Raw genomic sequence first — 13,973 nt, forward strand, 5'->3', positions numbered from 1 at the left:
TAACACTCAAGATTTGTATTGCTTTGAACATCCTCTGATCCTAAAGACACCTCCCTGTCTGGTTTCTTTCCTACTCAAAGTGTTAAACTAGCTTACCTGTTAACTAACCCTTGCTGACAAGAGTTATGGAAGAGGCTGGAGGAGAACCTCAGGAGACAGATTTACTTTAACCAGAGTCAGGTGGCAGCAATACCCCTGCTTTTGTGATGGCCTAATGGAGTCAGGAGTCAAGTGATGATCCACACCTCCCAGCGACTGATAAGTGTTTCCCTCCTCCTGACTTCCACAGCACTTTGTATATACCTCTTATTGTAGCACAATGTATGTAGTTCTTTAATTGTGTTTATGTATGTTTCCCCTCCAATAGACTGTGAGCTCCTCCAGGACAGGGGCTGTGTGCTAGTCAGTGATGTATCCCCAGCACCTAGCCACAGTGCCTGACACACAGTAGGTGCTCAATAAATGTTTATTGAAAGGATGAATGAGTCCAGATTCCAATTGTGCAACCTCCTGCCCTACATGGCAGCAGGAAGAGGACAGGCAGGGTAATCACTCGGGAACTATCACAGTGTATATGTTGTTTTGAGAGCATTGAGGAGGCCATCTCATGTAGCCCAAGCTATGTGACCAAACATGTCCTCCTCCTGTTCTGAGATTATAGACATTGTTTGCCAAAACCCATTTATTTAGTGCTGAAGATGGAGCCCAGGGCTTCCTGTATACTGATCCACATCCCCAGTCCCTGCCACAGCGTTTTGATCCATCATATAACATTTCAGGAAGCTACTCCCTTTACCCACGTGTTTATCTACCGTTGTATTCACAAGGAGCACAGAGTTGCTTTCAACTACGCTTTCTGACAGGCGACTCCCAAACGACTGCCACTGCCTCCTTTCCAGCAACTCCTCATCCCTGGGTGGAACTGAGGTAGATCACCCCCCTCGGGCGGGGACAAACAAGTTTTTTTCTGACGGTCACAAGCTTGATAACTGTACTCAGAAAGGCAGTTGCCTAGAGCTTTGGAGTCTCTGGGCCCAGGGTGAGCAAACTTTGGGCTCCCAGGCGCAGCAGCCTTCTATCGCGTGCGCCAGGTATAGAAGCTAACATCCAGCAGGTGGCGCTGTGGCACCAGGGTCGGTGGACCAGTAAGGCGGAGCCCGGGAGGGAGGGACGGCCAGGGCGTGGCCCACCGCACCCAGAGGAGCGGGCTAGGCGGGTGTCTTCCTGTCCCTAGAACACGCCCCCTGATTCCCAACTTCTGGGGAGGCTTTGATTCCCGCAGACAACCTCCCTCGCTCTGGAGCTTCGAACTTTCCCCTTGGTCCCCTTTTCTCCCCGTGCAGAATTCAGCAGTCCGTGGGGTGTCTCCTTCTCATTGGCCAACCGTTCCCTGGCCCCGCCCCCAACCTCGCAAACCCGCAGGTGAGAGAGACTGCTGGCCTTGGCTGGCTGCAGCCTCCCTAGAGCAACAAAAGCAAGCCCGGGGGCCATCACCAAACCCGCGACAGGCCCCGGATCTGATGCTCCTCTCCTTGGCACGTTCACGAACTTTATTTCTCCCTTGAAACGGGAGAACGATCTGTTCTCCATTTGCTTGCAGCTTGAACCCAAGCTCCTGGAAGAGAAGCCCTGAGCCTGGGAGGAGCACGCACCCAGTAGCACCCAGTAGCTCATCCTTGCAGTGGCCGCCCCCCACCACCCCCACCAATAATGGAAACTATCCCTCTAAAGAGGAGTAACAGAACTAGGCCTGCCCTCCTGAAAATAGCGTGCCTGAACATTTGGTAACTCCCTTATAGTGGTCCAGGATGCCTTGGGCAGAACTGACTCTGAAAACACGTCAAGACTCGACACAGTAAAATGACAACAGACTTCCTGACTAGACCAGATTATGAAAGGGGCAACTTATTGACCAGTTCACCACTCCCCGACTTTATATCATCTAGGTAGGGATCAGGCATGAGAATGCAGAAGCTGATAGGCTGCTTTCAACACCAGAAGACCATCCTGGCAAGATCAACATTAACTGACCTTGGCACAGAAGATGAACTAACTCAGCTAAACTCTTGTTTTGTTCTCTATAAAGTCTCATCTATCCAAAGTTTGGTAACTGGCAAGATTAGGCTCTCAAGCAAGGTGTACAGTAGTGAGCCTTATTAGCTCTTCCTGCCCCACACAGGAAAGGACTCCAAGAACTTTTAATTAAGAGGCCACTAGCTGGGTGGGGCTGGAGAGATGGCTAAATGGTTAAGAGCGCTCACTAGCTGCTCTTTCATAGGACTGGGGTTCAGTTCCCACCCACACAAGCATGGCAGCCCACTACATTTCCCTGGGGATCTGACACCTTCACACCAATGCACATAAAATGAAATTAAAATGAATTATTTAAGAGGCTACGGGCTCTAGAATCAGCCTATGCTTCTAGCCTTGATCCTTATAACCTGACAATGGTCTTCAGTTAATGTGTGGATAAAAGAGCCCATAATAAGCATGAAAATATGTGAAACTGTTGACTCTTCTTAAAAAATTCTCTCCGAGCATTGCTTAGATTGTGCCCTCAATCCAAACATCATTCCATACTAACTATTTATTCTAAGTGCACCATTCATCACCTCTCCTAGGCCATCTGTTCCAATCATCCAGGTCCCTTGTCCAGCCCTTTGAGCTCCCACAGCATTCTGGGCCTATCTGAATACTGTTAAGCCACAATGTAGCTTCTTGTAACCTACTGACATGCCTGACTTCTGAACTCCAAGGGTTTTTTGTTGTTGTTGTTATTTTGAGACAATGTCTCGTCTGCATAGCCCAAACTGACCTCAAACCTGCCTGCTCCTGTCCTTCAGAGAAGGGGGATTACAGGCATGCATCATCACTCCTTGCTTGTTGTTTTGCTACAGGGTCTTGCCATATAGCCCTGGCTGACTTAGAATTCACAGCAATCCTTTAGCCTCAACGCCCCACTCCCCCAAGGCTGGGATTATGAGCATGTGCCACTATGTATGCTTGTGTTTCAAATAGAGGACAGACCCGTATTAGAAACACTATGGGCTGTGTGGGATGGCCTGCAATCAGAAAGCAGGGAAAGAAACAAGCAGTGAGGCAAATTAGTGAGCCTCCTGTATCTGGGAAGACTCAAGCCAAAGCAAGTTTCCAAGGTGTGGGCAAAAAGAGGGACTTAAGTTTACCTCTGGGGAATGGGCGGACTCTAAAAACCCAGCCACCCCATTGCTCTGGCTGGCCCACTCAAACCACAGTGAGAGGCGTGAGAGGCCCCACAGAGCTTCAAAGTTTGTAGGATCCAGACCTTCAAAAACATCTTCACTTAAAAGAATAGCAGACACATTCTGGGGCCTGCAGACAGAATTTTAGCTTCTGGTTACTGAAAAGTGGGAATAATCATAAAACTAGGGACTGGTGCCATGCCTTTACTTGCCTGTCGTTGGCAACTAGAACCATGGGCAGGCGGCACTACTCAGGTGGGAAGGTAAGGCACTGGGACAACAGTGAGGATGCTGGCAAGGGTAAGGACAGGGCAGGGAATCACACAGCGCAGCCAGGTGGGCAGTCCCAGCAGGCAGATGACTGTACTAGGGAGGATCACACCACCACCCAGCAGTCAAAGGGGGCTGCTCCCCTACTACTGTTACTCTGGTTGCTAACAAGAAATGCTCCTTCCACATCCTCAAATCAAGGCAACTCCAAGTTGGACTATTTTACCCTTGTGGGCAGGGGCCCTGGGACATGCCCCCCTCCCCCCGTCCTTCCTTTCTAGATTCCCACCTGATCTAATGACCGGAAGCTCTATTCTGCCTTGCCTTCACCCACCATGTCCCTAGGGACCATTCAACACCCCAAAAGCCACAAAGGGAGGAGAGTGAGGACAGGAGACAAAGGCCCTGACACAGGTTTTTCAGTATGCAAGTGTTTTTGACTCCACAGCCAGTTGCTTAAAACGAAACATAAAGGGCAGCCAGAGTACACACCAAAATGCAAAACAAAGTAAAGGCAAACAAAAAACAAAATAAACCACACAGTATCATAAAACAAAGAAAATTGAAATCCAAGCCCCCTCAATATATATATATATATATATATATATATATATATATATATATATATATATAATTTGTTAAAAAGGGAAAACAATTGTTCAAAACCAATTGGGCAGGGTGTGGCAGGGTTGTCCTACAGAAGGGGGCCCAGAAAATCCCCATGGGAACAAAAATCACACACAGTTAAAAGAAACAATGCTCCTAAATGGGTCAGGAGCCTCCAGAGAACAGATTGTCCCATCCCCAAACTGGCTTTTTTTTTCCTTTTTTGTGTCTTTTTTTTTTCATTTTCTTCTTTTGTTGTTGTTTAGCACCTGTACAATAAACTGTACCATCTCCATCCAGAGCCAACCACAGCAAGGCCCTCCTGCCTTTTCATGGTACATACTCAAAATAACAATCTATATAAAAATAAGAAGACTGGGAAAGACAATGCCATGGAGGGCGGGGCCATGGAAACAACCCAAGCACCCAAGCTCCTCCTTCCTCCCTCCCTCCCTCTGCCCTGTATCAGGTCTAACACTAGGCTTCTCAAGGCCCACAAGCCACTCACACAGCTACAAGTCCCCAAGTGGGCGTAGAGCCAGACTAGAGACTTGTCCCTGCCCTTGCCTAGTCAGCCTCAGGGTCCCTTACAGATTCCAGAGGAGAATCAGAGACTGGTGGAGGAGACAGGGGAAAGGGTGCTGGAAGTCTGTGGTAGGGGTGGCAAGGCAAAGGCTGGGAGGTGAAAGGCTCAGTATCTCAAGATGGGGAGCCCAGGGAGGTAGGGTGAGGCAAGGAGGGGTACAGGGCAAAAGATGCCAGAATAACTTCATACTGTGCACTCTGAGCAGAGCAGTATGAGGGAGGCCCCCTCACCCCTCAGGCCCATTCTCAATCTGCCTTTATTAGAGGAACTCAGGAACCCCTCTCCCTAGTAAACACTAAGATGGCAGAGCTGCTACAAAGGGCAGGGGTGGGGCAAAACTGGCAGGGGGTGGGGGAGCACCAAAGGCCAGGGATTTGACCCCAGTTCCCCAGCTCTGGGCCAGCAGCAGCCAGGATGTTTAGTTGTGTGATGATGTCCCCTATCCTTCCTCACCTTGCTCCCTCCCCAGCTGGGGGAAGGACAACCTGGGAATCAGTTTCATAGAGGGAACGAGCATTCCCAAAGCTTATCCAGGAAGAAAAAGGAAAGGAGGTAAAGAAAGTCCCTCAAAACAACAAGTTGTCTCAAATTGTCACAGTGATACAGACTTATCAGAAATCAATGAAACAATACAAATTAAATACTAATAAAATAAATACTATGGAAGACAGAAGAGTACAGGGAAATGGGGAGGGGCACTCAGAGGTTTGGGCTTTTCTCATTTCTCCTTAGGACAGGCCAGTTACCCAGGCCCATTTGGTCTTGGTCATAAGCATAGAAGCCAGTCCCAGGGACCCTGGTGCCACTTCCCAACATCTCCACACCTCTTGTCTTCAGAAGTGGAGTTCAACTTTCCACCCCATCACCAACCACAACAACATGGAGATGAGAACTAACTGTAACCCAAAGAAAAAAGCTCCAGTCACTAATGCTGGCATTGATAAGGCGGCTTCTTGTTGGTCCGTATTATTGCCTCATTCTGCAGTCTGGTGCTCGGTGGGGGAGACATGGGCGGTGGGGAAAGGGTGAACTCGGAGGAGAAAAGAACGCAGAGGGCTGTTTCGGTCAACTGCTCCAAGACTGGTATTCCACCTCAGACCCTAGGAGCCGCAGCAGCTCTGGCTCATACTGCACCAACTCCACAGTCTCAGAAGAGCCTGGGGGAGATCTGTCCTCCAAGCTTCCAGGCCTCTCAGCTGGGGTCAGCAGCTGACTTGAGGCCACCTGCCGGTAGAACTCGGCCTTGGGCAGGGTGGTGACTTCAAGGTGTGGAAACCGGGCCTGAAAGATTCTTGAGGAAAGCTTCAGCCTCTTCAGGACATCGGAGAAGAGGAACCAGTTGCAGGGTCTGGAAAGATAAAGATGGAGTTAGGGAAGCAGGTTCAGGAGGAAGGGTGGGGGCCCCAGAAGCATTATAGATGGCTAGGAGACCAAGTGACCCCCCCCAACAGTGAGCCCCCACTCCCATACTTCTGAGACTCTTGCCGCTACCTCCCAGGAAACCACAAGTTTCTGGGATGAGGCTGGGACAACATAATACCTGCTCCAGCTTCTAACTGAGGTCAGTGAGCACACCTATGGGCTAGCTCTCCCACATAGGGCAAGCCAGGGAAAATAGGCCTCTTAGGGCTTTCCCTGGTTCTTAGCCTGCTAGCCCATGGCCTGACAACTACTGTCTGCTGGGACCACTTGTTCCTGACCCCCACTCCAGCAACCCTGCCTGGCTTCTCTCCCCTGATCTCTCTCCTGCTCACTTGTCCTTCTAGATCTTCTCTAGTGGAGGTGGAGCTGTGGAGAAAGGCCTAAACTGTGGGTAATCCAAAAGGCATTTCTCTTTGGCTCCGAAATGCATTAGACAACTTTTTTTTTCCTCCAGCAGCGGCAGCACCAATGTTTCTGCAGGCCCAGGGCTCACATTACAGCCAGTCTGCCCTTGTGGAGCACATCCGACTGGGCGGCAGCCTAAGGACAGCTGGGAGGGGTGCTGCAAAGGCCGGTCACCCACCAAGGGCTTCCATCGGCTCTCTCCAGAAAGAAATACTGCATTCTCCCCTCGTTAGTGATCCCATTTCTAGCCTTTGCAGGGTAGTGGAGACCAGAAGTGGCAAAGGCCTTACACTTGCCATCTGTCTTTGTTGAATCCTTTCTCTTGATGGGGGAGGGGACTAAGAAAGCTATTTTAGCACAGGCTTAAGCACATTGGTTTAAAAAAAAAAAGAGGTGCTGAGCAGAAAGTAAGACATACCCAAGAACATAGGTATGGGTTTCTCAAAGAGTCCCTTGGATCCTCTTTTCTAAAATGAGAATATGATCCTCCATTCCCTCACTGAATAGCCTCCAATGGCTTCTAGCATAAATACACCAGCTTGGGTCTCAGTGGCTAAGAGTACATGCTCATCTTCTAGAGGACTCAAATTCCATTTCCAGTACCCACACTGGGTGCCTCATAACTGCAACTCCAACTCCAGGAGACCTGACCCCTCTGGCCTCCTTTGTGCTCATGTGCACATATCCACACGCAAATGCACACATATACACACAATTAAAAATAACATAATAGCCAGATATGGTGGCACAGGCCTTTAATCTCTGCCCTTGCGAAGCAGGGACAGGAAAATCTGTGTGAACCTGAGTCCAGCCTGGTCTACATAGTAAGTTCTGGGTCATCAGCAAGTTCTAATTCTTTATCATGATAATAAGACAGACCGCCCAAAGATGACCCCAATTCAGCCTCTTCAATTCAGTCTCCAGCTCCCCCACATGCACTTACCACAGTGCACCCCTGTCCTACCAGAACAGATAATTTTTAAAGACTTTATGTGTATAGATGTTTTGCCTGATGGATGTCTGTGCTTTATGTACACCTGGTGCCTGCAGAAGAGACTTTTGGATCTCCTGTAGCTAGAGTTACAGGCAGTTGTAAACTACCATGTAGGTGACAGTGCCAGGAATTGAACACAGGTCCTAGAGGCCAATGTGCTTAACCTCTGAGCCATCTCTCCAGCCCCCCCCCCTTTTGAGAGAGAGAGAGACAGAGAGACAGACAGACAGACAGAGACTCTCGTTATACAACCTCAGCTAGCCTGTGACTCATTCTGTAGATCAGGCTGGCCTCAAACTCAGAGATCTGCCTGCCTCTGTCTCCTGAGTGCTGGGATTAAAGGCATGCACCATCATGTCTGGCTTTTGTTTTCTGTTGCAATGCTTTTGCTCATGCCATCCCTATGCCTCTTCTTTTAGCCCAGCTCAGATGCCATTTCAAACCTACAAAACCTCAAAGAAACTAAGTGTTAAGTCCATCTTCTATGGGCTCATGACACTTGGTTCTCAGCCTTATTATGATATTTCCAACAGCTCATTTCCAAAAGGCTACAAAATCAAAATAAACTGTGCTCTTCTTTAGGGACTAGGAATAGAGCTCAAGACAGACTTAACTTTTTATTTTTCACTTGACATTCTTTTTACAATAATAAACCTGCTTAGAACATTTAGTCTTTTATTAAAGCTAATTGCACACTTATCTGTCTACTACACTTGGCTGAGTTTTTTGAAGGCTAGAATTGTCTGTGCTGTGGATCTTAAAAAGTTTGATCCAGTGCATAAAACATGGTTATGAAATCAATCACTCTACACAGTAACTGAAACACCTAGTTAGCTGGACACGGTGGCTCAAGTCTTTAATTCAGTACTTGGGAGACAGAGGCAGACAGACTGAGGTCAGCCTGGTCTACCTAGTGAATTCTAGGCCAGCAGGGCTACATAGAGACCCGGTATCAACAAAACACCCTCACATATTTAGATTCAATCCTTTTTCCTAAAATTCAACATTTCTTCCACATGATGGCAAAGTCTGTCACATTATAAAATTAGGGAATGGAATGTTCTAGGCTAAGAAAAAGTGACAATCAATGCCATATACTTGAACAATCTCTTTCAAAGAATGAGGATTAAAGGGCTGGAGAGATGGTTCGTTCAGTGGTTAAGAACACTATTTGCCCTTACAGAGGACATGGGTACAATTCCCAGCACGCATGTACTCAGCTCACAACTGTAACTCCAGTTCTGGGAAACCCAATGCCCTCTTTCTAGCCTCTGCAGGCAACAGGCTCATACATATCTGCAGGCAAATAACCCATATCCCTCGGCTTATAGGGTGGCATGTGGCCTTTGGTTGTCCATATTCTGTCTGTACCTAAAGCAAACTATTCTGGTCCTTTTACTGCCTATGGCCCAAGATCCTGTTTCAGAGAAGGAGATGGTGAATACTTCGGAGGAATTTGTACAACACTATGTTCCAGAGGCCTGGCCCATCCTCTGGGATCAGCTTCAGCCCAGAACAAGGAGTCTAGGAACAAAAGGGGAACTGATCCTACATTAAACAATACATTTATTTTATATTATGAGGGTTTTCTTGTATGCATATATATACACCACATATGTGATTGGTGTCTGCAGAGCCCAGAAGAGGGCATCGGGTCCCTTGGAAGTGGAGTCATTGATGGTTGTGTGTGTGGGTGCGGTATTTAAACCTGGGCCCTCCCTAAGTGCTCCAAACTGCTGAGCCATCTCTCTGGTGTCCTGACCCGGCATTTTTATCCACCCACCCAGCACCTCCATATTCTGATGCACTGGAAAACCCATCAAAAATCCATGGTCCTGAAGGCTGACAAACTTACTTCAAGTTAGAATTCTGTCAGTTCTGAATTAACCAAGAGTCAGTTGGGCTCAGTCTAATATAGGTGTACTCTGGTCTCCAAAGAGTGGGGCTCCCCTGTAGTAGGACAGTCACCTGAACCAACAGTGCTGATCACCGTGCTGGTTTTAAGGCTATGAGAGGCTGTGCTGTGGATTGCTTAAGGATCCTAGTAGATCCAAAGCTACGGCAACCAGAGGCCTTGGCTTTTCCAAGAATCCCAATTGCAAATATTCTGTCTAGCTGTCCCCAGAAAAAAATTTCCAGAGATTCTAATAGCTCATCATCCCAAATACTTCCCTACAGATTACCACCTACACACAGTAAGAGTGCAAAAGTTCTTCAGATTTGGGGGCCTGGAAATATACCAGGTTGATAGCCAAGATACAGTCCTTGAGATCTGTGAACCTTGAGTTTGGATGTGAACTACATTCCTTCCAGAGTGGGGAGCAGAGCATCTTTCCTCCGTCCCAGCACTCATTCCCCAGGCTGCATCTGCCTCCTTCTGGAGAGCTCCTCCTTCTCTGGGAGGCAGGTCAGTGGTTGCCAGGACACTCTCACACAGTCCCTGTAGACTTCCCAGACACTTACCCACGGGACACTGACACTTGGAGGTTGTAACAAGGGAGAAGAGGCTTGTCTGAGAGTTCGAACATGAAGTCATCCTGTTCTGAATCATCTCCTTGCTCTGCACTCCCAGGAGGGTTATGGAGGAGGTCGCAGGCAAACCCGTCTTTTTTCTCTGTAAATTGAGTACCCAGGAGATCAGCTACTAGCATAAAACGGAAGCAAGGAAAACCTTTCAGCCAGATAAAGGGATACAAAGGGGCGGCTCAGGAGATAAATACAAGGCTACAAGTCGCTGGCTGGATTTACTATGGGCCCACATCCTTGAAAGGGCACATGAAAACTCTAGTCTTGGAAGGAAGTATGTTGTGGTCAGAAGTCCATTATCCTTCTCCACTCTCTGACTGGAAAAGGCAAAACACTCTGAGAGGATGGCAGCTCAGCTCTTCCAGACGGAAGGCAGAAGATAACTAGCAGCCGGCAAGGGTCCAGTGAGGTGAAACACCTGTCCTCTGCCTAGAGCGTCCCCAATCTACCTCACTGCCTGACTCTGACTGAAGTCTAGGGACTTAAAAGGTTTCCTTCCCCAACCAATCATGTGGCTGTGTCCCACTGCCTTTAAGACCAATCTGCTCTTCATTCTCAGCCCCTGGTTCACACAGGACAAATGATGAATGAGCACAGACAAAGGTGTGCTCATCTTCCTGCTACCTGCTGTTTAGGCCAGAGGGTTAAGGGCTCAGGACAGCAGCAAACTCAAAAATAAGGGCTGAGCCCCAGGTGGTGGACCACGCTTTTAATCCCTGCCCTTGCCTTACCGCTCTTGGGAGGCAGAGGCAAAAGGATCTCTGCGTCCCAGGCCAGCCAGAGTTACTTAGTAAAACCTCATCTCAAAAACAAAGCAAAAGAAAACAAAATCAAACCCAGAGAAGAATATAAAACAAAAACCAAGGACTGCCATCATAGGGGAAGAGTGACAGAGAATGAGAGTCGCCAGATGAGGGGTTGACACTCCCTACAGTGTGAGCAGTACCAAAAAGAGGTTAACACTAGGATTTACAAAGCTCCCAAGGTGGTAGAGAGGCAGAAGGCAGGGGAGGAAGATTTTATGCAAATCCCTGTGGCATTTCAGACTTCATACTACTGACTGGAGCCTGAGGGGGGAAGGGCTGAAAGGGTTTATAAGCTACTACCAGGTAAGAAACGGATGCCTCCACAGAGGGGGCTCCTACCTCCAAGAAGTACTGGTGATATAGATACATACATATAGCCAGTCTCCCCATTCAGAACTTACCCAACACAGAACTGCTGTAAAAATCCCAGGATGCACGAGGATCACCCTCTGCTCTGCCCTGAAGATCCGAGAGGTGATCTGATGAGAGAGGGGAAGATGTGAGACAAGGAAGAAATCGTGAGGATTATCCCTGTGGGATTGGGGGGGAGGGGAAGAGGGGCCAGGGTGACAGGAAAGAGGTTCACTTCCTGCTCACAACAGACTGCAAGCAAGGAGGCAGAAGTCCCATGCAGCTCACCGATATATGGCCTAGTTTTTAAATAAAAAGATTTTTAAAAAACAGCCTCCAGTATTTTAAAACAGGGAAATTTCACTCAAAAATTAGATTTCCAACTTTTTATTTAAAAGAAAAAAACAGATAAAAATCCAAAGATCTGGCAGCATCGCCTCTGCATTCCTGTATGTCAACAGTTGGCTGGAGGAAGCTGTGACATGTATAGTCTCCAGTCCTTACTGGGCCTCTTCTCTTTTTTACACATCAGCCAGGAGACTTGTAGCTTGGGGACCTCAGCTTCAAAGAGCACAGGCCATTCCTCTATAAGCAGAATCCTTTGCCTATCACAAGTATTAATGCACCCAGTTCACGATCTGATTCTTTAAAGGAAATAACTATGGGTGTAGCTCCGTGACAGAATGCATGCTTAGCGTGTGAAAGATTCTAGTTTAATTTACAGTGTTCTCTCTCTCTCTCTCTCTCTCTCTCTCTCTCTCTCTCTCTCTCTCTCTCTCTCTCTCTTACACACACACACACACACACACACACACACACACACACACACACAAAGTAAAGCTAGAAATGGCAGCACACACATATAAATCTCTACTACTCAGAAGGCTCAGGCAAGAGAATCAAGTTCAAGTTCAGCCTAGGACACAAAACAAAACAAAAACCCTTTGCTTCTACCCAAAAGAGCTCAATACAAGGTGCTTAGAGAACAGCTCAGCATGTAACAATGCCTGCCGTACAAGCTTGACGACGAGGTTGATCACTGGAAGGCACGGAAAAATGGGTGTGGTGGTAAGCACTCAGAATTCCAGTGACAAGGCTCACAGTGGAGACAGGAGAATCAACTGAAAGCTCACAGACCAGCTAGGCTGGAGTACACAGCAACAAAACCAGACTCTGCTTTACAAGGTGCAATGAGAGGACCAACAGCCCATAATTTGTCCACTGGCTTCTATACATATGATGCGGCCTGCATAGGGTGACACATATGCACATAGACACTAAATTAATTTTTGAAAAGAACTGAGGACAAGTGTTCAAAGTTTTGTCCTCATGAATGAACTCTATTCATGAGGGTCAAAAGCTGGCAACAGCCCAAATGTCCAATGAGTGGATACATAAAACCAGGTAAAGTTCACACAGAAGAATATTACTAAACCATAAAAAGGAACATGGAAGGTAACTAAAAGAAGCCAGATACAAAAGGCCATATAAAAGAACAGAGTACCACTATATCACATAGATGAACCTTGAAAACATGATGCTAAGTGTAAGAATTAGATACGAGAACCACATATTATATAATTCCGTCTCAAGGCCAGTAAGACAGAAAGAAGAAAAAAAAATTTAAAAAAAAAATTAAAACAAACAAAAAACCATGGTAAACCTTCCCCTTTTTTGGTTTTTCGAAACAGGGTTTCTCTGTAGCTTTGGAGCCTATCCTGGAACTAGGTCTTGTAGATCAGGCTGGCCTCGAACTCACAGAGATCCGCCTGCCTCCTGAGTGCTGGGATTATAGGTACGTGCCACCACTGCCCAGCTTAAACCTTCCCATTTTAAGGCCAGGCAGTGGTGGTTCAGGCCTCTCTGAGTTCAAGGCTAGTCTGGTCGGGAGAGTGAGTTCCAGGACAGCCAAGGCTACACTGAAAAACACAAAGCAAAAGGACAGTAAGCAAATTGATTATGTTAGTGTTGGAGGAGTGGGAGGGGTAGGACAGTGACTGAGAGTGGAGCTGGGTTTTCCCTAAGTTCTGGAAGCACACGATGACAGCAGTACACACTGTGAGAGCCAACAACACTCCATGACTCAACTGTCTAAAGTCAAAGATCTTCCATGTGTGCGCCACCACAATCCAAACACCTGCCTTTTGTTTCCTCACTCTCAAGATGGAGGCCAGGTTACCCCCAGCCTCCTTGTTTCCTAGCTAGGCATCCGTCCTTGTTTCCTAGCTAGGCATCCGTTTACGGGTTCACCTCTTATTCCCACACAGATACAAAGTAGTCTTACTGGCTCTCCTGAAAGATTAAGTATGCGGTCTGTGAGTGCCGTTTGGAAGTTGCCAGTGTGCCAAACAGTACAATTAGCAGGCTGACTGAGCTGTGGGTGATTGCCACCAGCTCTCAGGTAGCACCTAGGCAACAGGAAAGAAGAGAGTCCAAAGAACACAAGGAGGTGAGGGTGACTACCTGCAAAGCCAATCCCAGGAGGAAGTTGGCAATTGTTCCCCAAGGAGCGCAGCTTGCTTCCTTCATGGCAAAGTATCAGTGCTGCAGAAGGCCTCCCTTCTGGGCCAATCCCGCAGCAAGGACTGCCTGTTAATGCAAGTTACCAAAGCCACTCCTTTCTTAGCCATCTTCTGGGACACAAAGAGCTGTTCCCATTGGAAAGGCACCAGGGAACAGCTTTCAACATAATAGCAGAAGCGGGGGGCGGGGGGACCTTAAGTTGTGTAGATCAGACCTCTGCACACCACACAGATGGCCCGAGGCCCTCTTCTATACACTGTACC

At 47.7% G+C, this 13,973-nt stretch overlaps 1 protein-coding gene across 5 annotated transcripts in view; it reads right to left on the reverse strand.

Annotated features, from left to right (window-relative positions):
- Window positions 1–4,361: 4,361 nt before the first annotated feature.
- Window positions 4,362–13,973, reverse strand: part of Bcorl1 (BCL6 corepressor like 1) — a 68,594-nt gene continuing 58,982 nt past the window's right edge. For all 5 annotated transcript variants that reach the window (XM_075957290.1, XM_075957291.1, XM_075957292.1 and 2 more), the window contains 3 exons: window positions 11,238–11,315; window positions 9,968–10,118; window positions 4,362–6,031 (listed from right to left, as the gene is read on the reverse strand). In XM_075957290.1, the coding sequence (XP_075813405.1) occupies window positions 5,749–6,031; window positions 9,968–10,118; window positions 11,238–11,315 (512 nt within the window). In that variant the 3' untranslated portion in view covers window positions 4,362–5,748. The remainder of the gene's footprint in view (window positions 6,032–9,967; window positions 10,119–11,237; window positions 11,316–13,973) is intronic.

This window comes from Microtus pennsylvanicus, chromosome X (assembly GCF_037038515.1).
Source record: "Microtus pennsylvanicus isolate mMicPen1 chromosome X, mMicPen1.hap1, whole genome shotgun sequence".
In the NCBI taxonomy this organism is placed as follows: Eukaryota; Metazoa; Chordata; class Mammalia; order Rodentia; family Cricetidae; genus Microtus; species Microtus pennsylvanicus.